The sequence below is a fragment of the Hakea prostrata genome, chromosome 7, assembly GCF_041222555.1.
Source record: "Hakea prostrata isolate BN-2017 chromosome 7, UWA_Hpros_2, whole genome shotgun sequence".
NCBI lineage: Eukaryota > Viridiplantae > Streptophyta > Magnoliopsida > Proteales > Proteaceae > Hakea > Hakea prostrata.
Genome location: NC_142606.1, coordinates 50,342,221 through 50,368,870, shown reverse-complemented (window position 1 = coordinate 50,368,870; position 26,650 = coordinate 50,342,221). Strand labels below are relative to the sequence as shown.

General features: G+C 39.9%; 1 protein-coding gene across 1 annotated transcript; it reads left to right on the top strand.

Moving 5' to 3' along the window:
• The first annotated feature begins 525 nt into the window (after positions 1-525).
• On the top strand, positions 526-7,557 carry LOC149011320 (mitochondrial import inner membrane translocase subunit TIM17-2-like). The gene is made up of 2 exons (XM_089163265.1): positions 526-1,458; positions 7,057-7,557. Exon 1 carries the CDS (start codon positions 740-742, stop codon positions 1,430-1,432), a length of 693 nt encoding a protein of 230 aa, XP_089019391.1. The 5' UTR covers positions 526-739; the 3' UTR covers positions 1,433-1,458; positions 7,057-7,557.
• The last annotated feature ends 19,093 nt before the right edge of the window (positions 7,558-26,650 follow it).

The following is a 26,650-nucleotide window of genomic DNA, read 5'->3' as shown; positions in this document are numbered from 1 at the left end:
AACTCTGATTTAGAGAAGAAAGAACCCTAGGGTTCGGACACTTGAGAACTCGGAGGAAAACATTTTTGAGCAAATGAAGAGATGTCGTTCTTGTTAGAAAGTTATTTTTATTATCTCTTTGATTGTTGATTCATAAAACAATGAAGAGACAAAGTCATAGAAAGGGTTGGCTAGAATCGACGAAGGTTTGCAGGTGGCGGTGGTGGTGGAACGACAAGAAGGTGGAGCGGAGGAGCACAACGCGATTGGGTCCCGTAGAGGGAGGGATGTGATTTTGTAAATTCTAAAACTTTTAAACCTTTAAATATAAAAAATAAAATTTATGTTTATAAATATACCCCGTACTTTAGTTTACAAATATATAAGTGATTTTTACTTATGTGGCATAATCCTAACCGTTGGCACTTGCGGTTGCGGCCGCAAATAAAAATCCTGATTTGTTGGACCGGTTCATGTCGATTAAGATTTTAGATGCGATTCGAATCGGAATCTGCTCCGACTTATTCCGCCACTGCGCACTTTGGAAAACCCTGCCGCCCTAAAAACTAAACTTTAAAGGGTTCGAAGCTCCAATTCGATCATTCGAAACTGGAGTGCGCTGGTTTCTCGACTGTTCGTAGGGTAAATCCATCCCACGTTATACAGCTTCTCTTCAGCCGCAGCAGCACCATTACCATCTTCACAATCTCTGAATCGAAAAGAGAATAAAGAAACCCAAAGTTACATTTTCTCTGACGCCATGGGATCAACTCCAGAGACCTCGCGGGAACCTTGCCCTGATCGAATCTTAGACGACGTAGGTGGTGCTTTTGGCATGGGAGCTGTGGGTGGTTCAGCTTTTCACTTCCTAAAAGGGATCTATAACTCCCCCAAGGGCGAGCGTTTGATCGGTGGCACCCAAGCGGTGCGTATGAATGCTCCACGAGTTGGTGGTAGCTTCGCCGTCTGGGGTGGTCTTTTCTCTGTTTTTGACTGTACCATGGTCTACGTTCGCCAGAAGGAAGATCCCTGGAACTCCATCTTCGCCGGAGCCGCCACCGGTGGTTTTCTCCAGATGCGTCAAGGGTTAGGTGCTGCGTCAAGGTCGGCTTTGTTTGGTGGTGTGTTACTTGCTTTGATTGAAGGAGCTGGGATCATGCTTAATAAGGTTCTTAGTAATCCTCAGAATTTTCCTCCTATGGAGGAACCACTTCCTAATATGGCTGGTCCGCCTGGATTTCCAATGGGACAGTTGCCCGGTACGCCTCCCGTGTCTTTTGAGGCCCAGACTCAGACTCAGACAGACAAATCATCATCTTCTTCTTGGTTTGGAGGGATATTTGGTGGCAGCAAAAAACCAGAGTCGGGAACAACCAGTGGTGGAGGCAAGACGGAGGTTTTGGAGAGCTTTGATACCCCGAGCACTCCGATCCCCTCGTTTGAGTACAAGTGAGATGAATGTCGAAGATTAATGTAGTGGTAAGGGAGGATTTCTTTTCCCCCCGTTTTATCTACTTATGATTTTTTGTTGTTTCCCATTGTACTGGAACTTTAATTTCAGAAGAAAATTCCCCCTTCTTAGTTATAATCTGTAGTTTATCAGCTGCTTTAACCTGTGCTTGTTTGGTTGGCAGATTTGGCAGATTGTGTCGTTTAATGGTCCAGTTTTTATTTGTATATGATGATAGTTTTCATATTTTTAGTCACCCATTATGTCACCGAAAATGGCCTTAGAAGAAGTGTTGTAGAAAGACATGCATTATTTGGACTTATCAAGTATGACCCCAAATAGGATGATTTATTGGCAAGGATACATGTAGCCAAACCTGTTGAGAAGAGACAAGGTTGAGTTACTGTATTACGTCAAAATATAAGGGTTGCTAAGATCAGAAGCTCTATTTTGTTGGTCAACTTTACGTGCCTCCAAACAATTACAAAAAAAAAAAAAAATATATATATATATATATATATATATATATATATATATATATATATATATATATATATATATATATATATATATATGTGTGTGTGTGTGTGTCTATATATATATATATATATATATATATTAATGGTCCAGCTTTTAATTGTATATGATGATATTTTTGTAATTTTAGTCTGTATTATATCACTTAAAATGGTCTTTTGGAGAAGTGTTGAAGAAAGACATAATCGCTTAACTTTGTATGAAGCATGACCTCAACTAGAGCTGGTTGGAGGGCAAGGACATATTTAGCCCCCATTTAGTTGAGATATGGTTAAGTTGTTGTATTATATCAAAATAAAAGGGTAGTCAGATTATAAGCTTGATTTTCCTGGTCATTATTGTGTGTCTTTAATGATGGCCATGTCTAGAACATGTTCATCTAATGAAAACTTATGCAATTTCATGCAACATTAACTTTTCTGTGTGCTATTCAGATTACCTTGTGTTTCCTTTCCTTTTTCCAAGTTGGTTTTCACATGATTTCTTCAAATAGTTTAGATCCAGAATCCAATTTCATACTTCCTCCGGAAAAGAAATTACAGTGTGAGGAATTGTAGTAACAGCATGCTGAAAGCAACCAAACCATATTGATATTGGTGAAGAATTGTCTGGTGATGTTGGATTCTAAAGTCCACTGACATCTGAATGCTGAGCAGTGGACAAGCAGTGAATATTATCGAGCTTGATTCGGTTGGGGCATACAGTATACATTGGCAGATGTGAAGACCTTTTGGATTGATGGTGGTACCAACAATAGAAGTGTCTCATATTGATTTAAGGAAGTAAACTGCCTCTCATTAGTCTTTAGTTATATAAGTAAGCCTCACCACCCATTGCTCCTAAAAGATGAATGGTCTTTCTTGGCAGCATATTCTTTCTAGAATCTATGGGCGGCGCAATGTCCACAAAATAGAGGGTGGGACTTTGGAGGGGCTGAGATTTAACTTTTTTTGCTGTTCTTAACTTCTATTACTTCTATTACTATCTAGCCTTATCAGGTTCATTTAATCAACGCCATTTTGGTCTGGATAAGATTATGGTCGTCGTTTTATAGATCCCAAGGTCCCCTGTTATGTCAACTATAGACCATTAGAGTTGGCCTGGTAGGAGAATAAACTTTTGAAAGTCCAAGAGAAGATTGTGTAATTTAAACACTAATCAATAATCCAATGCATGGAATGTTTTATGTGGAATTTGAGTGTCAAATTTAACATGTCTTTAATAGAGACTGTTTTTTTATGTCTGATTTGTTAGATCACTCTTCCATGGTGCATAACAAGGTGTGCAGTCAAAAGAATCCTCTTGATTGTATAGTCACTAGAAACTTTTTAGATACAGGTAAAATGTAGTTGAGGTACACAATGTTTTAGAAAACTATGTTTGGGGTACCTCATGCTTTAAGTATTACGTTTGGAGTTCCTTGTTATCTTTTTTCTCCCCCCCCCCCCCCCCCCCAAAAAAAATTATATAGTTCAACATTTTGCCTTATTAGCTTTTTCTATCTGGAGAAACTGCAATTCTTTTTCTTTTCCCTCCCTCCCCTTCCCTCTATGCATCTCTACACCCCATGTCTGCCCTTCAGCTGCTTCTGCACCTGCCCCTTCGATACCCTATCTTGCCGCCCTTAATCCTCCCCTACTGCATCTCTCTCTCCCCCATTTAGCTGTACCCGCTGGTGCAGTGATAGCATCCGTTCTATTAGCATCTTAATTGATGTCTTGTCACCAAGTTTGACATCTAGGTGGAGATGAGCTTGATGTAACCCGCGAGAAGGAGAAGGCCAAATTGCAAGGATCCTTGATGATGAATGACAGACTTAACTAGGCCTTTAGACCCTGCAGCTAGGGTTGTTTTAGGGTTGAGGGAGGTGCTGTCTAGATTTGTCCTGAGGGTTTTGGGTGGAGGCTGAATGAGAATAGGATGTAAACTAGGTTCACTTTCAGTTCTAGGTTCAATTCTAAAGTTTGGGCTTTAAAGATAAACTTGGGTTTCGGCTTCTAGTGTTTTTGGAGAAAGAGAGGGCTTCTATTGGAGATCAAAGGTGAGGGGATAACGATTCCAAAAAAGGGTCGGGTGTGGTGTGGTGAAGGGACTGGGAGATTATAGGGTTTAGGGTTTTGGAGACGGGGAGGGTGCCACAGGTTTGAGAGAAAAGAGAGAAGGTGCGAAGGGTGTTGGAGACTTGGGATGAAGTAGGAGATGAATAGGGGTGAGGGCTTTCACTTGCTGTCTTGCTGCTGGGAATTGAAGAAAAATTCTGGAAGGACACCACTATGTGCCGCATGGTTTCGTCCAAGTTGGAAACCCTGAGCAACCTCACGTGCAACCTCATTGCAAACTTCATTCATCAACCAAACTGATTCGGTTACAATCCTAGGCTTTGTTTTTGTAGCCTCACATAAAGATATTTCTACTTGGACTCAATAAACAAGGAGTTCTACTTTAAGAGCCTATTTGGTTACATAAGTCTAGAGATTTCAAATATCTAGATATTTCAAATCTGTGGAGTCATAATTTATAAAAGTAACTGTTTGGTTAACTGAATATGTGGAATGAAATCTGTGGATTCATCAGTGATTTTTGTGAATGCATAAATGGTTAGCGATTTTATAGTAGGGATGGAATCTGTGGATTTCACCGTATACCCATAAATCTACAGATTCACGTTTTTAGTGTAAAAAGATGAATCTCTAGATTTCATGAATCTAGAGATTTTCACAACCAAACGGGTATAAGTCTCGCATTCATGAATCTAGAGATTTTCACAACCAAATGGGTATAAGTCTCGCATTCATGAATCCAGAGATTTCAAATCTCTAGATTCACGTAACCAAACAGGCCCTAAATGAATTTCCAACTAACAGTATCCTATTTTAAGTAGAACTCCAGTTTAGCCAGAACTGCTAATTAACTAATCTCAGGCTGCATCGAAGCAAAACAGAACAAAGTTAAGAATGGTCCCCTAATAAAACTTGGACAACAACTACAGTAATCCTTCTCGAATTAGGACTCCTGACCTGACTAAACTAGGACTCTGTCATAGCTTAACAAGGAATAATCCAAATAACAAAGCAAGATTAGAGCTGGAGTCCCAGTGTTCCTCTGATTCTAATAAGACTGGGTTGGTTGAACTAGGGCACCCTAAAATGACAAAAACACCCTTGCATGGCTTGGTCCTCCTGTAGGGCCATAGGAAGAAGGCCAGCCGCCCTAGGTCTGCTCGTGGTTTCTCTTGGGGTTTTCCTGGTGGTTCAGATTAGAGCCTCTTGGTTAGGGCCATCCTTGTGGTCGTCACTGCAGTGATAACATCTGCTGACATACAGGTCTTCCAAGACCTCATCTTTTGTGCATTCAAGTAAGAGGGTTGCTCTCGTTGACCCATGTTGGTGTGAGGTGCAGTTCGAAGGACCTGAATGGATCAAAGAAGAGGCCCAAATAGGCCTGTTGGGTTGCTGCAGATTAAATTAGATTATCTGCTTAAACATTGATGTGGGCAAGGTAGAGCTTCCATTTACATTTTAGAGAGGGAAATTAGAGTAGAACTGAGAGGAATGAGTATAGATTGAGGGAGGGAGAGAGCTATAAATAGATTAGTAATAAAGAGGAGTGAGGATGGGTATGGCAGGGGGTTGGGACGGAGGGTGATGGTGGGGCAGGGGATGGGTAAAAACGTGGAGGATTTGAGGTACCTAAAGTAAACTGGCTACCAAGGGCAAAGTTGAAAATATAGAATTATTAAAACAAAACCAGCTAAGAAGGAACCCCAAACATAATGTTTGAAACATGTGGTACCCAAGCTTAGTTTTCATAAACGTTGGATACCTCACTATAATATGACCCCAGAAAACAGCCACCAGTTTGCTTGTGTGTGAATGTTTCTACGAATGCAATTCCTTCTTTTCGATTCTGTTTCATTTTTGTATTCTTGCAAGGCATCCCTCTTGACATTCAGTACTTAATTAGACTCTTAATAGGTAGCTTCTTTACTCATCACTCCCTCCCCAAAATAAAATAAAAATAAAAAGAAAAAGAAAAAAATAGAGTGCAGAATTATTTAGTATTATTATTGTTTATGTGCTTCCACCTCCTCCCCCCAAAACCCCCCAAAGAAAAGAAAGAAAAAAGTGGAAATAAACCCACTCTCTCTTCCCCTGAAAAACATTGTGAACATCTTCTCTTCTCCACAAAGCAGGCCTGTCTTAAAGCCATTTGTTTAAATTACCCCTTCAATTGAATGGATTGTGCTGATCTATAGCAATTAGCAAGTCTTACAGAGCCTTCTCCTTTATCCTTCTTGTTGTGACACTACTGGCACTTTGTAGTTGTGGGTGTGTGCTCATCTATTTCCGTAATAGTAGATTTTTTTTTGTTACCCCATCCTGCCTGCCAGCAAAACTGTATTGGCTATGGTTGTCAGGCGACAAGGCAGGGATGGGCGATACAGGGCAATGAAAACTAAGGCAACCGCAGGTCGCCTTGTTGCGCCTAGACGGATGCCTTGACAACCATGGTATTGGCAACTGAACATGCAATGGGGCTTATTTGCATTTGCTGGTTAACTAACGCAAAGAGAAGCTCTAGCCTGTTAACTTACTGTGATTTCTTTCTTTTTTTGTTTTTGCATGACTATATGCTTGTCTACACTTTGCCCCAAACCCCACCCCCTATATCTGTAGAAGTTGCTTTTTGGTATCTGCTGGGTATCTGCAATCAGGTACTGCCCTCGTGTGGTGGTAAAGTCGCTTGCTGTTGTTAGTCTGAGGCATGGGTGGTTGCCTTCAGGTTTTGACTCTTGCAGATGCACCAGAAGTTAAAAGAGTCACAGGCACTGTTTATCTATTTGTTTCCTCTATCAGTCCCCTATTCCACTTCCAAGAATGTAGAGAGAAGTTGTTTTTACCGTTGGATGTTTCATGCTTCTCTTTTTCTGTATTTTGATGCTTTGCACCTTTTTACTAAATCAATAATACTAGCCATGCATGTCTTTGTAGTCTTTACTTTGCTGTTCTTTATTTGGTAGAAGTTGGTTTGCTTTTAAAACTGAATTAGTTTAAGGCTGATAGAAGAGTCCATTGGTTGTGATTTTGCAGGAGGAACTAATCATTGACGATGCTATTGCAATCTGGTCATCGGCTTGTTTGAGTGCTGGGAGTTACAGAAGATAAAGGATATCAATAAGCATGGAAACTATTTTAACAAAACCAATGGTTAATTATATTGGATAGTGCAATTTCTTCCATATACTGTCTTACCTCTCCCATTTTTGCTGTTTTCGTTACACCAAGCACTTTCCATTGGTAATTGTTTCTTGTGTAAGTGTCCAACTGTAGTATTGTTGTGTGAATAGTAGGGAAATATTTGAGCAATTTCTCATGGTATACTGTGAAGAAGCTGTGGATGCATGAACTCCCTCTATACTCTCTTTCAATGACTACTGGATTTGTTATTGAAAAGGGGAGCGAGCAGCCCTTAGATTATATGAATTCTAAATGAAAAATATACACGTGGATCTTCCATTCTCATGTATGGTTTCATTTCTTTTTTTTGGTTGCCAACCCTGGTTTCCTAGGCTTTGCCCTGACTAATCCGGTGTTCGATCCGGGTCGCACACCTGGCTGTGGTGGGTGAGTCTTCCAACGGAAAATTTTTGCATCCACAAGGTTTCAATACCGAAACCTTGCTTAAGCGGACCAAGCTGCTTACCACTTGGACAACCCCCTGTTGGTTTATGGGTTTCATTTCTAATAGAAGGGTAAAAAGGAGAAATTCTGAGCCCCCTCCTCAATGTTAATGTCAGCCCTGATTATCCAATTTATCAGTGAGAACCCAGCAGATAATAAAAAAGTATCACTACATGTTTATCTGATTTCTCTCAGCAAGTTTGTTTTTCCAATCAAAATAGGGAGAATTTGCCTGATTTGCTTTTCATTTGGGTCCAACAAAAAAATTTCCCCGTTTAACCATCGAAATTATCCGTCACCCAAAAAAAAAGAAAAATCAAAATTATCCTTCCAAGGTTTTTCTTTTTTTTTCTAATTTTTTTGAAGAATTTTTTTTTTCTTACTACATTATTACCAATTTTGAGCTTCTTAAAACTTTCCTTTAAAATCAACTTGAACTTTTGACAATAAAATTCCGGTTTACTAAACCAATTTCACAATAATTTTGTTATCTATCTATTTATATTTTATTTTTTTCCCTTGTCTAGAAATAAATTATTCAAATAATTAAAAAAAAAATCCACAATAAACGGTTTTTTAAGACTTCAGTAAATGTTTTAAACTGTGTTTAAACCTCTCAACTTCTCTCTCTCTCTCTCTCTCTTTCTTTTTTTTTAAGTGATAATTGTCTTCTTTTTTTTTTTTTTTTTGGAGAAAAACATATTCATTCAACAGACGGCAAAACCAAGGCCGCAGAGATAAAATCTACAAGTCAAAGAGTGAAAGTAGGCCAAACAGTAACTACCGCTAGAAACTGGGCCTTCCTAATTAGGTGGTTAGCAACATAATTGACCTGCCTAGGAATAAAGTTAAAATTACATAGTTCAAAATAGGGAGTAAGATGTTTGATATCTGCAATGATGGGCTCTAAGTCTTTTCTAATTGGACCGACATTTTGAATTTAGCCCAGCACTTCTTTGCAATCCGATTCGATGATGACATTTTCAAAGCCTTCTCCCAAAGCATATAGGATCGCCCGTCTGATTGCAAGAGCCTCCCCAATTTCTGCTGATTGAAAGCAACTGGGCTCTGATGCTGCTAATCTCACTCACCCTTGTGAATCTCTAATGATTAGCCCGAGGCCCATATTTGGCCCACTTTCTTTGAAGCTGGCGTCACAGTTTGCTTTGAACCAACCAACTGGAGGATGCTTCCAACTTGGGAATTGTTGCAGCAGGTCCAAGTTTCTAGTGGGGGCCATGCTTTGATGCTGAGACAAATAAGGTCCATTGGTTTGATTGGGCTTTTGGGCTCTCCAAGATTCATCATGGGCTTGTACAGCCTTATTTGCTACATCTTCTGCCACTTCCATAGGGTTTTTGTTTTCCTTTCTAAAGAGCAAGTTGTTCCTAGCCAACCATATGTGCCAACATATGAAGATACACAAACTATAGAACTTATGTCTCCTCTTTAGATCCCACCTTTATTTTCCTCAAGCCTTCCAACCATTGCTCCAGTGAAGGATTTGTTGGTGGAGTATAACCAAGGGGGCAAATGAACCATACATTTCGTGCAAATGGGCAGTCAAACATAACGTGATGAATATCTTCTTTTGCATTCAAACATCTTTGGCATTGTTCATCCACTTTGAAGTGTCTTTTAACCATTGTCTCACCTGTGGGAAGGCCATCAGCGCATGCTCTCCATATGAAATGCTTCATTTTTGGTGGAGCTTGACAATTCCATATAAATTTCCAAGTGTTGCTGCCAATAGATTTCCATTTAGGTAGATGACATGATGTAGCTCTTTCTTGGTTGTTTTGTTCTTTGGCATTCATCACAGCATGGTAAGCACTCTTGACAGAGAAATTTCCTTTCTTGCTAGCACCCCAAACCTGCCTATCTTCTCTTGAAAACAGGCTCAAATGAATTTTTTTAATGTTGCTCACATCTGTTGGGTGGAAGAAACGTTCTAACAGCTCCTGTTTCCATACTCTATTCTCAGCATCTATCAACTCTTCAACTAGATTCAGTTGGCATCCATCCGGCCTTGGGAAAAGGATTGTGTAATCCTTTGAGTTTGGTATCCACTTGTCACCCCATATCTGAATTTTGTTGCCCTTCTCCACTTGCCAAACAAAATTATTTATTAGCACATTCTTTCCTTCTATTATACTTCTCCAAGCCCATGACGGTTGATTCCCAATTTTTGCATCAAGAAATTATATATTAGGGAAGTAAATTGCTTTTGTGAACCTTGCCCAAAGAGTGTTAGGTTCATTCCATAATCTGTAGGCCACCTTAGTGAGTAGAACTATATTTTGACTACTTGAATCCTTGAAGCCAAGGCCACCTTTTTCTTTAGATTGACATAGTCTTTCCCAAGATACCCAATGTGTTTTGTTCTTCCCATCTTCCACTCCCCAAAAGAAATTTGCTGCTTCTTTCCTCAACTCTTTATGGACATTTTGAGGATTTTGAAATGGCCTCTTGCAAACTATGGGAGCGCAAAGGTGACAGCCTTCAAAAGTGTATCTTTTCCTACATGTGACAACAATTTCACTTTCCAACTATCAAGTTTTGCATTCACCCTGTCTTTCAAATATGCAAAGGTATTAGCTTTAGAGAGACCAATCTCTGGTGGTAAACCCAAGTATTTGATAGATTCCTTCTTGTAGGACACCTTAAGAATTCGGGAGAACCACCTCTTGAATCTAGGTTGAGTGTTGGGCTGAACACTAAGCTAGATTTGTGAAGGTTTATAGCTTGTCCACTACCTTCTAGAAGGGTTTTGAGGTTGAAGATAGCCTGTAGCTTAAACTCTGAGAATAAGAGAGTATCATCTGCAAAGAGCAGATGTTAGATACTTGGTGCTCTATTCGTCACCTGTATACCCTGTATATTTCCTCTATCTTCTTCTTGCTTAATAAGGGAGCTAAGCCCTTGAGCACAGAGAATAAAAATAGCTGGGGAGAGGGGGTCTCCTTGTCTAATGCCTCTTGTGGGAGTGATAGTAGGCCCAATATTACCATTGATCAATAGCTTATAATTGACTGAGGTGATGCAACTCATAATCAAAGAAACCCATTGTTCACAAAAACCAAGTTTAAGTAGAATTTTTTTAATATAGGTCCATTCTAACCTGTCATATGCTTTCCTCATGTCCAACTTTAGGCCCACCAGCTTCTTCTTTCCTTTCTTCCTTTTTTTTGATGTAATGGAACAACTCATGTGCCATAAAGATGTTGTTAGAGATAAGCCTCGATGGTACAAATGCTGATTGGTAGGGGCTCACCACCTCTGGAAGGATAGATTGAAGTCTGTTGGCAATGATTTTGGAGGCCACTCTCACTGCAACCCATCCCAAACTAACGGGTCTATATTTGTCTGCAGAATATGGAAAAGGAACTTTAGGTATCAAGCAAATATAAGATGAATTTAGGTTAGGTTCCATATATCCAGAAGTAAAAAGTTAATTGATAAAATTGATCAAATCAGCCCGAACACAGTCCCACAACTTTTGAAAAAACATTGGGGGGAGGCCATTAGGACCAAGTGTAACAACCCCCGTATTTCTAACTTGAGATCCGTATTGCAGGTCCTAGAACCCGAAGGTCTAGTCGGGTAAAGTTGTGGAGTGTCCAGATAGAAGTCCATGATCCATACCCTGAACCCATGGATCTGGATCCCCTGTCTGAAGAGTCTGCCTTGCTTGGTAGTTGGTCTTCTGGAAGACAAGTGTTGTTCGGAGATGTCCGGAATGAAGGTAAGATCTCCCCCATCTCTTCTTGAGGGCTAGGTTGTACTTGGATATCAACCCCCTAGCAAAAGCACCCTTGTATGGAAAATTACATGGGGGTGGTTGCTAGTGGTGGTCGATCAAACCAAGCGACCGCCTGGAGTGACCGCTAGGTTTGTTTTCGAGGTTTTGCCCTATTTTGCTCCCTGACTTCTATAAAAAGTAACCCTAGTCCAAGTAATGAATATTTTATTCGTGGTTACTGATTTTGGAGGTTAGACAGCTGCAGAGAAGTGCCGAAAGTGGATCTGAAGTGCTGGCAGTGATCTGGAGATCAATCTTTCCCTTTTTCTAGTGTTCTGAAGTGAGGTAATGAATTCACCCTTCATTCTTTATCTCATTTGTCTTAAATTTAGTGTTAACCCATCCCCTCATCATGGTGGTTACCCTTTTGATCAATTGTGACTCTCTTTCCAATCTTCTCGAGGTGATTCATCCGAAAACGAAACCCTGCTTTCGTGAAAAGGATAATCCAGTCAAGGGGAGAGTTTTGGGTAATCCAATGATGGTAATTGTTAGGATTCCTTTACCCATTGGCTATAGGAGTGTTAGATTCGAGATTTAGGTCATGATCACTTGAAATCCGGATTGAAAACGGGTGATCAGAATCCTGAGTTTCGGATTGAAACTCTCTGTTTTTGGGGCGGTCACTAGTGGTGGTCGCTAAACCTAAGCAACCGGCCCAAGCGACCGGTTGGTAAACAGTGACCAATTGACTTTTGGTTTTGATTTACCTTGATTCAATTAACTTATATATTATTGTAACCCTGTGTTTAGGTATACTCTGTTTGAAAAGAAAGTCTTGTAATAGTTAACAGATCTCTTTTTATAGACAGTTTACTTATATGCAGGTAAGGATATTCAATCCTATCTTTTGAATAGACTTGAACATGCTAGTTCAGTGTCTGTTAGAATTAGTATTTCTTTATATATGTAGCTGTAGTCATGCCTTATATATTAATCTTGTTATATTACTGCTGTTTGTCTTGTTTACATATATACTTTGTTGATTATGAATGTTATGTATTGATGATGGTTAGTATATGGTTCTGATGGATGAGGTATTCCTTTGGGATATCTTAGCTTGGGATATTAGAAGGCTGTGGAATGGGACACATGCCTGCTGATGTCTCCAGCACTATCATGACTATTGGATGACATTCTTAGGTAGAGTCTAGAATTGCATGGTTAGGTACCCCACATGCTACTACCCTTTCGGTAGGGGGATTGAAACCGAGTGACCCATGATGACAGTGATGTGACGTTGGTCCACTGTTAGTGTCACATCCTCCCAACCGGTACCCTAACTGGCATACCCGAGAGTGTGATCCACAGCCCTAAAGATCAAGTTTAGGAACGATCATATCCATTTTGCACAATAACATAATCAAAAGCAAGAACAAATCATAATGTTCAAGTAATTTATAATAAAAGTCAAGAAAGGATCTCAGAAGGATCACTATAGAATATCAGAGTGCGGAAAACATGATACCAAATACATAGGCAACTGTAGAGTATAGCGGAATTATACTCCACAAACATATGTGGAAGGTAGATCGAAATCTAAGTAAAGCTCTAAGCTAATACAAGTAAAGTAAAAGATAAGTCTAGAAGAAACAAACGAAATCTAATCCACATCTTCAGTTAGCTCTTCTTGCTCTTCAGTCTTATCTTCTTCACCTTGCGCTTCCTCGTACGGATCGTCAAAGAAATCCGAACCTGTACAGAAGTCTAACAACAGATTGTACAAAAAGGAATGAGTTTCGAAAGAAACTCAGTAAGGCAAGTTAATCCATAACAACATAAATAACATGCGGCAGAACATAACAAGATGCAATGCAATATGAAACAGATAATGTATGTATGCATCTAAACTCTATGTATGCTAGTCTCTATGGCAGACATGCTTTAAGTCATAGCACCGTACTTCTTTGGGAAGGTCCGCTCACACCCTCAACCATTTAAGATATCTTGGGCAGTCGGTTGGTAATGGGTCCTGCATCCCTCAGGACAAACCATGACAGGGGGTTAAGTCAACACACTCTCTCACAACCATTTGGCATAAGTACCGGCGCATGTCAAGGAAAAGCCTAGCCCAATGCAAGTCATCTACTCAGTTACATCAAGTCAGGTCCAGATACTTCCATTCCTCACCCCGGGCGATCCTTTCCGGTATCCTTTCCACTAGAGTCACGGATATTACTCACCGGACTCATCAACCCTATTGGTTATCCACATATGGTAAACGGGAAGCTCTCATGTCCTCTCACGGATATAACTCGGTCTCGAGCGCCCATAAGCCCAAGTCTAGCCATATGCAACCCTCCAATAAATGGCCCCCACAATGTGATTCCCGTCCTCTCACGGATATAACTCACCGGTCTTGAGCGCCCGTGAATCCCCATTGCTGCCACGGGTCGTTCGGTCTCAATACCCTTCCGAATCGGGTCTGATATAACGGGGACATCCTAGCCCAACACTGCTAGACAGCCCTAGTATGACATCCATTGATTCGGGAAAGCGTCGATGGGCATCTTCGGAGAACATCCCATACTATTCCCTCCGATGTCCAAGGACAAAAGTGTCAAAAGGACACTTCCCAATCCCAAACCAAACTTAAACAAACACATTCAAATCAGTCATGACATACAAAATCAACAGTTCATCATATAGAAGATAATATAAAGTCATGATCTAATCATTAAACAATATAGTAATAAGCAGTTCATATAAGCTTAAAAGAATACATAAGTGAAGTACTACTATACTCACAATAGTATATCAGAAGTATAAAATATAAGAATAGTAAACAAACTCATAGTTTCATAATTGGAAAGAGAGCATGCAATCTATGTAATTAAGGAATTAACTGTCCTTACTTTGATTATCGCCGAAGATAATCCAAAGATCAAAGAGAGAGGCTCCAAACATGGCAAATAAACCCCTAACAAGCATAGATACAACATTAGGAAAGATACCTAAAAGATCAGAGAGAAAATGAATCAAACTGAGCGAAAATTGAAGCTACTGATTTCATTGGTCGATTGCCTTGCTCTAATGACCCAGTCGACCAATCGAGTCAGTACGGAATAGTGAAAACTGTTTTGGCCATAACTTCTTCGTTTGAAGTCAGATTGATCCGAAATTTGAAGGGGAACTTCCTAGGATGTATTAGAATCATATGGGAAGATAAAATCATCAAGTCATGGTAAAAATATGGGTTCTTGATCTAACCCAAGAAACTAGGGTTTCAACCTTTATGGCTTTCAGGAAAAGGTTATGATCACAAGAAGAAAGGGAATGGTTGCAATCAAGAACATAATAAGAAAATCTTGTTTAGGTTAATAGAAACATTATGGGAAGATAAAATCATGAAGTCATGGTCAAAAGATGGGTTCTTGATTTAACCCAAGAAATTAGGGTTTTAACCTTTATGGCTCCCATGAAAAGGTTAGGGAGAATCAAGATTCATCCTAGGGCAAGAGAAACAAAGAATGCACAATCTAAAAAGGTGTTGGGGAGTTTCCAACAGATAAAAGAATATTAGGGTTTCATAGATGGTTACCTCTCATGAGAGTTACCCATAATTAACTCTCACAAAAACAACCCAAGATAGATAAAGGAACATCTCATTAGTATTTCAAAATCAAGAATGGAATTAGGAAGGGTCTACCAATGAGAGAAAATAAGGTTCTCAATGAAAGTGAAAGGAAACAAATTCTAATCATCAATTAGGGATTTATTAACAAGGATCCGTGTATCCCACGGAAAGACTAGGGAGAATAAAGATTCACCCTAGGGCAAAGAATTTACAATCAAGAAAGGTTTTGGGGGGGGGGGGGGGGGTCCAATGAATTAACAGAAATAAAAGGGTTCCCAAATTGGTTAACCTCTCATGAGGGTTACCCAAGAATTTCCCCTCAAAATCTCTCCCTTTTGGCTAGGGTTGAGATCATGACGATGATCATAGATCTCAAAGAATAGAATGAGATCATGGAATAGATGGTTGCAAGGATGCATCATCTTTTTCCTGATCTCAATCAAGAACAAGAACGAAGAAAGAATAATTAGAAATCCTAATTAGGTTAAACATGGATCATGAAGAAAATATAGTATGGTTAAGGATAAATAACTAGGATATGAAAGGTTACAGATCTAGTAAGGAAAACACATTGATTGGATGTTATCAAGATCAAACTAAGGGTTCTTAGTTTGATCCAAGAAGTTAGGGTTTCACCTTTTTTTTGGCTTGTAGGAAAAGGTTGAGATCGCAGGAGGGAGGGAATTGATGATAGGCCAATTACAACAAGAAGAATTAAAGAATATTGAATTTAGACCAACCTCCACATTACCCATGAGGTTACCCTCATATGGGGGTTACCAAAAAGGTTCTCATGATGACCACACAAAGTTAGGGTTTCAAGATTAGGGTTTCAAGAATTCAACTGGCTGGGGTTGAGATCATGATGATGAATATAGATCTCAAAGAACAAGATGAGATCATGGAGTGGATGGTTGCAAGAGTGCAGCATCTTCTTCCTGATCTCAACTAAGAACAGAATTAAAGAAAGAAAATCAGAGATAGAAGAAAGAGTGAGTATACACATATCTTTGCTGTAGGAGGATGAAGATTTCTTCAAGTCTTGTGAGAGATCACCAAGGAATGCAAGGGAATTGATTAGATTAGAGTTCTAACTTGTTCCAGAGGCTTAGGAGGCATAGGAGGTGAAGTAATCCCTAGATTTGAACTTAAATAGAGGAGACATGACCAAATTGGTAAATTCAGAACCAATTGGTCGATTGGATTGGTCTACTGGTCCAGTCAACCAATCAGGACAGCAAGGTTCAAACAAGGATTCGGAGGGCTATACAGGGTCAAATTGAGTGAGGTTTTCTTCTACGAGTCAATCAAGAAGTCTAGTTTCCAGAAATACTTTCAGATCAAGAAATGGAGTTCATTAGGTCCACCAACTAAGCTCACCTTCTTCGATGCGCAAGCAGGATTTTCCAGACATAGTTAAGCAACTTCGGACATGGATTTGGAAGGTTATATGGGGTCAAATTGAGTGAGGTTTTCTCTTACAAGTCCATAAAGAAGTCTAGTTTTGGGAAATATATTCGGATTGATCAGAAGAGTTCATTAGGTATTTCAACTAATTCACCCCTCTTCGGTGCGTAGATTCAAAACTAACACTGACAATGCTCTCAAGTGAGGGGCATCATCGACAATGTCCATGGGCTTGGGTTCCGACACCAAATCATCAACCAAAAGGGTCTACAAGCAACAAGCTAAGATCAGATCAAGGTCCAACTTTAAGGTGTAACATTTAAACTAACCCTTCTTTACCCAAAACAGATAGGGTGCCCTGGCAGGGTTTGGGCTGGATTTCACAGTTAGTCATATAAATGGTAGGGTTGCATATGTTAGGGTTGTGCTCATGGACGTCTAAGGAACGGACCGGATGTCGTGAGGAGTCATGAGAGATTCCGCCCCAATAATATGTGGATGACCATAGGGTTAGTGGAGTCCAACAGCGGTAGCCAGTCCGTGAGGATTCTCATTCCTAGGTTGCGAAGGATACTGAACCGAGTTAGTTGGTGCCATAGGGGATGTATCTGGACTTCATGTAGACATGTTACCAGTATGCCCTTGCATTGGATTAGAAACGTACTCATTACCAATGGTCGTGGTGAGAGAGTGTTGACTTAACCCCAGCCATGGTTTGAGAGCCAGGTGTGGACTTTCCCTTTTTGCCCAGGATTCCTACAGAGGTAACCAGTCCTTGCCGAATCAGTGTGACTAGACTTCCCCAGAGGAGAGCTGGTGTATATCTTAAAGCATGTCAGCTGTTAGAGACTTGCATAGTTAGAAATCATAGTATCATTCATACCTTGCACTCATTCATATCATTTACGCATTTATGCTTTGTAGGATAATTGATGGGATTTGTGATTGTTTCTTACTGAGTTCTCTAGAACTCACTCATTTATTTTGTATATGTTTATTAGCCTGCACAGAAGAAGGAATTGTACCGGAAGATGGACTGGTTTCCTATGAAGGAACCATCCCGTATAAAGAGGATGTGGCACCGTCAGTGGGTAATGGAGATAGCCTGTGCGAGAGCTCCTGCGGGTGCATGGAGTGCGCTTATCGCACCTATTGATGGTAAGAGACGGAAAGTGGTTAGAAAGTTCGATTAGAGAATGGAGAAGAACTGGAGGGCTCCTCATCTTGTTAAACTTGAGTCTAAATTTATAGCCTTAGTAAAGGAAACTGGAAAGAAACTGATATAATTCTTTTGATTGCTTCCGCTGAACTCATATTTGTTTTATTCATTATTCTTTCATATATTATTGTTATTGGAGCATTTGGATTCCTGTAATTCTTTAATTCGTTTATTGAATATTTATTGCTCTTGATTATCTTTATTTGTATTTAATATTGTTGATAGACTAAAACCGTGGATCCTATGACGGATCACTCCCACGGGTTGTCGGGTGGATAACCGAGACCGGAGGGTGGGGTGTGACACCAGGAGCCTTTAGGGGTCTCATAGAAAAGAGAGCAGCCCTAATCTCTTCTTCGGTTGGTTTCTCACATAGCATAATGTTCATCTCCGTTGCGACCATAGGAATGATAGCTGCTAGGATTTGGTCTAAGGAGGCTTGATCAACTGGTTCAGATTTTGAAAGGCCTTATAGAAGTGATCTGTGAGGATATCTGTAATCTCTTTGGGTTCAGTTGTCCATGTGCCATTACTTCTTTTGATTTTCAAGATCTTGTTTGTTTGTCTTCTCTGAAGCGTTGATGCATGGAAGAAGGTTGTATTACTGTCTCCTCCTTGAAGCCAAGAGATCCTTGATTTTTGCAGCCAAATTTATTCCTCTCTAGATAGCTCTTCAGCCAAAAGCTCAACTAGTATATTTGCTTTATCTTGTGAGAACAGTTCAGGTGGTTGGCTTTGTAGCCTCTCCAATTCTCCAGACAACTTTTGGATATTTGTTTCCACTTTTCCAAAAACTTATTTATTCCATTTTTTAAAATGATATTTTGTTGCAGTCATTTTCTTTTCAAGTTGTTCAGCTGCAGGGCCTTCATTTGATTCTTTCCAAGCTCTATTTGCTATTTCTTTACAATCTTCATGCCTCAGCCATGCACTTTCAAAACGAAAAGGTCGACTTCTTGGCGTTGCTCCCCCCATAGAATCAAGCATAATTGGTGATTGATCAGAGCCAATAGCCTCTTTTACAAAAATATTCGCCGATATGCTGTTCTCCATTGAAGGTTGCATAACCCTCTATCAAGCCTTATGCGAATGGTGTCTTGATTTCTTCTTTTATTAGACCATGAATAGATAGCACCCTTAAAACCCAGGTCTAGAAGATTGCATATGTTCATCATTTCTTTGAAACTTGCACAATCATGAGAAGTCTTGGTTGAACCACCTGCCTTTTCTCTCCAACTCAAATGAGCATTAAAATCTCCCAAACATAACCAAGGTCTTGTCCTTCCTGCACCACTATCAACCAACTTATCCCAAACCACCTGTCTCTCTGATTTCTTTGGATTTCCATAGACAAAAGAAGCATAGAATGAAGGATCTTGCAAAATTGATATTTGGGTATCTAAGATTCTGCCATCAGCATGCAAGATGTCAATTTCTATATTCCTATTCCAGAACAATGATAGGCCACCTGCAGTTCCTTTTGGTGAAGCATGAAATGAATTATCCAACTTCAGCACCTTCCCAACTTTCTTCACTTTATCAAGTGAGTTTCGGGTCTCCATTAAAAATGCAATATCTGGTTTCTCATTTATGCTCAACTTTTTAAGGACTCTCTTAGTCAAAGGGGAGCCCACACCTTGGGTTTTCCAACTCAGTATCTTCACTAGGGCCCGTGGAATGGCTCCTTGCTCTCTTCCACGGGCATAGTCATTAAAAAAGACTGGTTGCCATCATGTTCCATGGGTGTTGTTACAATGGGTTGGGTGTGTGATCCTTCCAGGTAAGTAGGTTCACTGGGTGGGGGTCTCGGTCTTTTGTTCTGGGGTTTCATTTGAACAGGTATGTTGGTTCCTTGGTTATTGGGAATGATATTGGCGGGAGTGTTGGTTAATGCTTTTATTTCATTAGGAATTATGGGGTTGTGAGTAACAGGTTGTAGGTTTTGAGGTGGTGTGGTTTGAGGGGTGATGGTGACAGCTGGCATTTGGGGTAGAAGGTTCATGAGAGTGGAGGTGAGATGGGATTGAAGGAAAGGTAAAACATTGAGTGGGTTTGAGGTATCATTTGTGGGATTTGAGGTCAAGGTGAGGTTAAAGGTGGGAAAATGGTTGTTGAAAGCTATAGCTAGAAAAGGTGGCAGACCATGTGGCAAGTTGGTAAGAGTTTGTGATGGGTGATAGTTCGTCATTTGGTATGGGACGAACTATTGGTAATAAGGAAGGTTCAAAGGTAGTTGCATGAAATGTGGAGAGACTTGGGATTGATTGGATGGGTTGTTGCTGCCATTTTCAGAAAAACAGTTGGTTAGATATGCATCGGGTATGGGATTGGGAAGGGTTATCTCAGTAGGGACCATCTGCAATGTATCAGTGCTTGACTCCACTCCCAAGGCTTCAGTACCCTGTGGCTTTTGATGTGTTGTCGATGTATTGTGCGTTGGACCTGCAGGTATTCCAGGGAGGCATTGGTTTTTCAATTGTCTTTTGTTATCTTCTTCTCTAACTCCGGCGGTATATGTTAGAGCTTGTGCCGTTTCAACCAACCTCGCCGGCGGTGCTTGCCCTCTTATTTGCGCCCCAAATCTATCAGTGACAAAATCTTCACATTCTTCTTCAAGATAACAGCCATGCTCACTACGATGGACATTCTCATCTTTTAAATAGATCATCACACCTTCTGTTTTCATGACCAATTTGTCCACAATAAGTGCAATACATGGGCAACCTCTCATATTTGAGGTTTACTTTGATTGTATTTCCTTTTTTCCTCTGGATATGCAGGTGACTTTTGAGACGTTGCTGAATTGGGATAGTAGTACGTACCCTCAATTATTGAATTTGTACCCCAAAATGTGTTCCAGATATCTTCATTGCTTTCTGTGGTTTGCCCAATATTTGTGCAAGATCAAGGCCTCTTTGTAGGGTAGCAATCTCCTGAGGAATGTTGTACATTTGAATCCATATCTCCATTTGATCAAAGCTCCAGTTTCTATTTCATTCCATCTCTCAAGCACAAGCAGATTGCCAGCCACTGTCCATGAACTTTCTTCTAAACCGTTCCGAAGATCCAACATATGATGGAAGTAGAATAGAAAAGTATGGGGTTTTTCTTGTGGGAATACTTCCACCGTAGCCTTAGTGTTCCATCCTTTCAAAAGGCCTTCAGTCACTGCTTGTGTTCTATAACGTTTGCTCTCTAAAATTCTTCCAGCTAGTGTATTTAATGGATAGTAGACTATCTGCTGTTCATCTTCTTCGTCCATAACCAGGGTATCGACTGGTATATCTGGTTCTGGGTTAGTATTGGCAGGGGTTTGTGCTGATGAAGAAGCCATATTCAGGTTGTTATGAGTATCTGGGTATATTGGAAACAGTTGATGGATGAAGAATACAACTTAGGACAAAGGAGTTTAGGGTAGGAGGGTAACTGGGTGACTGGTTAAGACAAGGATAGGAGGGAAAATGGGGAAGACAGAGTGAAGGGAGAGGGTCAGTTCCGGTGAGGCAGGAGGTAAAGTTAGGTTATACACAGAAAACACTCGCCAGGAGGATAAAATAACACTCTCTGCTGAGAGGAGAAAAAATTTATCAATACTCTGAAGTGATACTTGTCGACTTCTCGTCTCTCTATATGTCTGTGCATTTTAAATCCCCTCTCTATCTTACTTTCTTAGTTCATGGTGCATTTGTTCATTTATGAAGATAAGGAGCTTTGAATTATCTACCGTCTTTACGGATTTTTATTAATTTTACTCTTTTCTAAGAGTCTCAAAATACTTGTGTAACCTCTTCATTTTCAAAATTTTCAATTCTCCCACATTTTGTCTCCAATTTTCCAAGTCTTCATAGACTTTCTAAACTGCAAACAGTGTCTGTCAACCAGGTAAATTCATCGGTATTGAACTACTTTTATTTATTTATTATTATTATTTTTCATTGCTTTTGAGGTTGGAGTTAGGGTGGTGCGATTGGGTTTGTTGTATGAGCGGACTTAAATTTGATCTTTCTTGTTTCAGTAATTTTATCTTTCTTGTTTCAGTGGCTTTTAGTTTGTTGTTCTTATCTATCTTTTTCTATGAACGATAGAAAATGGGGAAAAGGAAGATTGAAATTGTTAAAATAGAAAACAGTGAGAAAAAAGATAGTTATTTGCCTTCAGCAAGAGGAGGAAGAGTTTGTTTAGCAAAGCTGCGGCGTTGAGCGGTTAGACCTGATACTGGTATCGATTGTTTTCTCTCCAGCGGGAAAAGCTCTTCCTTTTATTTCTCATGCTTCTTCCCTAGGTGTTGTACAATGCTACCTGAAGGTTTTTGTTGGCAGGGATGAATTTGATTGTGAGCTTAAGGAAGTGAAAACTTCTAACAAGGATGATCTACTGATGCCAAAAATTGTTCTATGGAGGATCTTCATTGTATGAAAAACCAATTGGAGAAGCCAAGGGAGAATATCGGCAGTCGATTGAACCATCCTAATTTAGGTATTTAAATTCATTTATTTCATTTTGATTGAATCTGTCTCTGTAAGTTGCTTTGCATGCTCTGCACTTCGATTTGGTATATTGCCTGCCCTTTTAACATATTGGTCTTTTTTTGCTATTCGACTTGATAAAGGAAATGAAAAGGAGATCGTTTTGGAGACTGAGTTGGAAGTGGAATAGGAGAAGGAGACTAATCTTTGCCATGGTAGTCATGCTTCTTTTTCCAGTCTTGTAGAAAGCTTTAGGGCTGAAGAAGGGTATTGGTGGGAGCTCATTCATGTATATCTATATCTCAATTACATTTTCATGGTAGTTTTTATATAATTAATATAGGCGGGGCTTTGCCGTTGGCCTAAAGGGGATTCAAACTCTAACTTCCTACGTAGAAGTGTCGGTCTTTTGTCAATTGAGATCCCTTAGGGTTAATTAATGATATTTTTTACAAAAAGAAGATGACCAATGCTATTCGACGGAGGTCATCTTCAGTGCTCAGGAGGAAAGCATATTGATTTGATTCTTGTCAGTATTGCTAATTTTCTTAGATGACATGCCCTAAAAAAAAAATGTTTCTTAGATGACATGCCCAAAAAAAAACATATGTACCGGTACTTTTTAGTTACCCTTTTTTTGGTTCCTATCATTCTTTGTTGATGCCAAAAACTTTATTCTTTTGGGTCCCATATAACAAATAAAAGAAGTTTCAGCTATTGTTGTCCATACTGTAATCCAATTCTTTTTAGCAGCTTGTATCATTTAGAGAGAGATTCATGCAAACTTCTCTTATAGAATGAACGTACTTGTTCAGTTGATCTTTATACAGCCAAATTCATTATTTTTTCATCATCATCGCTGCCGCTGTCGTCGTCTTCATCAGCTCCTTCACTTCTAGAAATTCATATCAAGTTATACTTTTTTCCCATTCTTTTTGCAGTATTGCATGAGTACAAGTTATACTTTTTTCCCATTCTTTTTGCAGTATTGCATGTACTCATCTTATATACATATAGGGCCATATTTTGGTATTGTTGTTACTCTAGAGATCTTTGTAATGTAAACATTAACAGTATACTTACATGTATTGATTAGTTTGACTCGTGTATTAATTTCTTAGCTAAAATCAGTGTTCTTGTGAGAGTCCAATTGCCTCGCTTTTCATTTATTGACATTGGTTCTTCATATATCTCTATATTGTTATTAATTGAATATGAAAATTCATATCATGGACAGTCTCTCTTTGTGTTTTCTTCCTTTTCCATTTGGTTCTAAAGCTCTAAATAGTGATGTTCAGAGGAGGAGAGGGAGATAAGATAGGAAGATCGAATTTTAGCATCTTTCATTGACAAACCATGGGCAATTGGTGGTGATTGGAATGCGTATTTGGATTTTGAGGATCGCCAAGGGGGTAGGCCACTATCTTCGGCAGCTTTACTTCCATATCAATTGTTTATTCATGAGTTTGGTTTGCTTAGAGTTCCATTTGCTGGTAGTAAATATATTTGGTCAAATAAGCAAAGGACACTCATCATATTGAGGGACTTTTGGACCTGGTGGTTTGCAATATGGAGTGGCTTTCAAAATTTCCAGATGTCACTATATCGCATGTTTCGGTTGCCCACTCAGACCATACAGCTTTATGTATATATATGGTGTCCCAGTTTGCTTTTCTTTTCGGCCATTCCGATTTGAGATATTATGGATTCATGAAGTTACTTATTCGGCTATTTTACATCAAGCTTGGGCCATTCCGGTTAACGGATCTCCCTCCTACACTCTAGCTAAGAAATTATCGATGTTTTCCTCTTCTTTGCGCAACTGGAATAAGAAGACGGTGAAACAGCTCAAGCTCAAGGAGGACGCTATCTGAAAATCTATTGTTGTTCATGAAAGTGTAGATTTGGCTGATAGGTTTGAAACCTGATATATTGAAGAATAGAGAAGAGTGGCATTGTTAAAATTGAACCTTCAGCAGCAAATAGACAAGTGGTAGCAAAAATCTCGCCTAGACTAGCTGATGCATGGAGACCGCAATACACGCTATTTTCATCAAAGTACCATGGTGAGCAGGGCAAGGAATAAGATCAGGCTACTCAATCATAATGGCTTAACCTTCATGGAACATGGAGATATAGCTTCAGCTTTCGAGAATCATTTCAAACATTTATTTTCTTCCGCCCATGGTGTGTCCTTAGAATCTAATTTTGCACCCATTGCTAATCAGGTTTCTGAGGAAGATAAATCTTGGCTGGTATGCCCATTCACGACAACATAAATTAAAGAGGCAGTCTTTGGTGCCAATGACTTGAAATCTCCAGGTCCTAACGATTTTTTGGGTCTGTTTTATCAGCATGCATGGGATTCTATTAAAGTTGATGTAGAGGCGATGGTGTTTCAGTTCTTTCACACAGGTACTTTTACATTATCTCATAATGCTACGTTTATTACTCTCTTACCTAAGATTGGCGCCCCTTAGGCGGTGGGAGACTTTAGGCCCATTAGTCTTTGCAATATGAGTTACAAGATCATCTCAAAACTCTTGGTGAACCGGCTGAAACATGTTATTTCTCATTTGGTTTATTTTCATCAAAATGGTTTTGTCAAAGAGCGGCATATTCAAGATAACATTCTGATAGCTCATGAACTCCTTATTAAAATCCATCGGCACAAAAATAGAAAGACAGGACTTATGGCAGTCAAGCTGGATATGGGCAAAGCCTACAACAGGCTGGAATGGGGATTTCTTAAACAAGCCCTTTGCTCTTATGGTTTTCCACCTAAATGGATTGAATGGATCATGTTCTATGTTCAAACGGTCAAATATTCTCTTTTGATTAATGGATCCATCTCTAGTAGCATCACTCCCTCTAGGGGCCTTCGGTAGGGGGACTCTCTATCCCCATATCTTTTTATCCTGTGCGTTGAGCTATTATCCTCTCATCTTGAGCTCGCTGTCGCACAGAAGATTTTAAAAGGCATTCCTTTAGCGCAGGGAGGTGACAAGTTATCGCACCTTGCATTTGCGAATGATTTAATCTTATTTGGTCAAGCCAAGAAGGCAGAAGCCAGCATCTTCGGCCAGATAATCCAGGATTATTGTTCCCAGTCGGGACAAGAACTAAATTTCCAAAAAACAAGGGCACACTATAGTCCAAGCACATTAGCCAGTATGAAGAGGGCTCTCTCCACTCATTTCCATATCACTCCAACGTTGAAAATGGATATATATTTGGGCATTCCTCTATTTTTAGGGAAGTTGAAGAAGAACCACTGTGCTACTCTACTAGCGCGAGTATCTAGGCGGTTACAAGGAAGGAAAACTAAGCTCCTTTCTTCTCCTAGGAAGGCGGTTCTCATCCAATCTACCCTAGCAACCTTGCCCTATTTCATATCTTGCTTCAAGTTGCTTGCGGCTACATTGATGGAGATCGAGAAATATTTGAGAAATTTTTATTGGTCTAAAGGTGAAAAACAACAAGTTCACAGTGTGGATTGGCGCACGATCTGCACTCCAAAATCCGAAGGTGGGCTGAATTTCAGAAAACTTCAAGCTTTCAACCTAACGCTTCTGTCTCGGAAGGCATGGGAGTTACACCTGTCCCCAAATTCTGTGGGGACGACTTATGTTGCACAAATATTGCAAACACAATAGCTTCTTGGAAGTGCAACCTCAAGCATTTGATTCGTGGGGTTGGTGCTCTATCCTGATGGGTCGTGATCTCATAAAATAAGGCATGTTCATGCAGGTAGGCAATGGCGAACTCATTAATCCTTGGACTTTTAATTTGATTTGTGATGCTCTCCCGAATTTGGGCTGTTATCCTTTTGCCATGAATGGTCCTACCAAAGTAGCACAGTTAATTAACCAGCGTATACACACATGGAATCAAGAACTCTTATATGCCCAGTGGCCTAGCCATATGGTGGAGAAATTTCTTGCCATCCAAATTCCTCATCAGGCTTTGGAGGACCACATTGTTTGGCATTGAACTTCATCAGGGACTTTCTCTGTTAGATCTACATACAAACTAGCCTTTTTCCATATGCATAGTTGAGGTGATCATGTGATTGCCCCTTCTTTATGGAGGCAACTTTGGCGATTACAGCTCCCTCCGCGGGCTATTGATTTTCTCTGGAAATTATTGCATCAGAAACTCCCTATTGCCTCTCTCCTAGCTTCTCGAGGTTGTTCTTGTTCCTTAGTATGTTTGTTTTGTGGGGTTCAGGAGACATCTCCAGATTACATTTTCATTCACTGTCAGTATGCAAAACAAGTCTGGAGTGACATGCAATTCCCTGGTTTACTTATGGCTGGCTCGATCATCGCCACAGTCAGACAGCTTATATCAGTGGCACAGGATAGCAATGTTAATGGCAAGGTACTCATTAGCCTCCTCGCCTTATGGCTTCTTTGGAAATCCTATACAGCAAACATCGCCACTGACTCCAATATTCAGGTATCACAACTTAGCTTCCAGATATGGAAGGGTCTATAGTTTTATCATTCATCTACATCTTTGAAGCTCGT

Bases quoted from the DNA above. Each gene is read 5' to 3' on its own strand.
- LOC149011320 (XM_089163265.1), top strand. From the start codon at position 740: ATGGGATCAACTCCAGAGACCTCGCGGGAACCTTGCCCTGATCGAATC.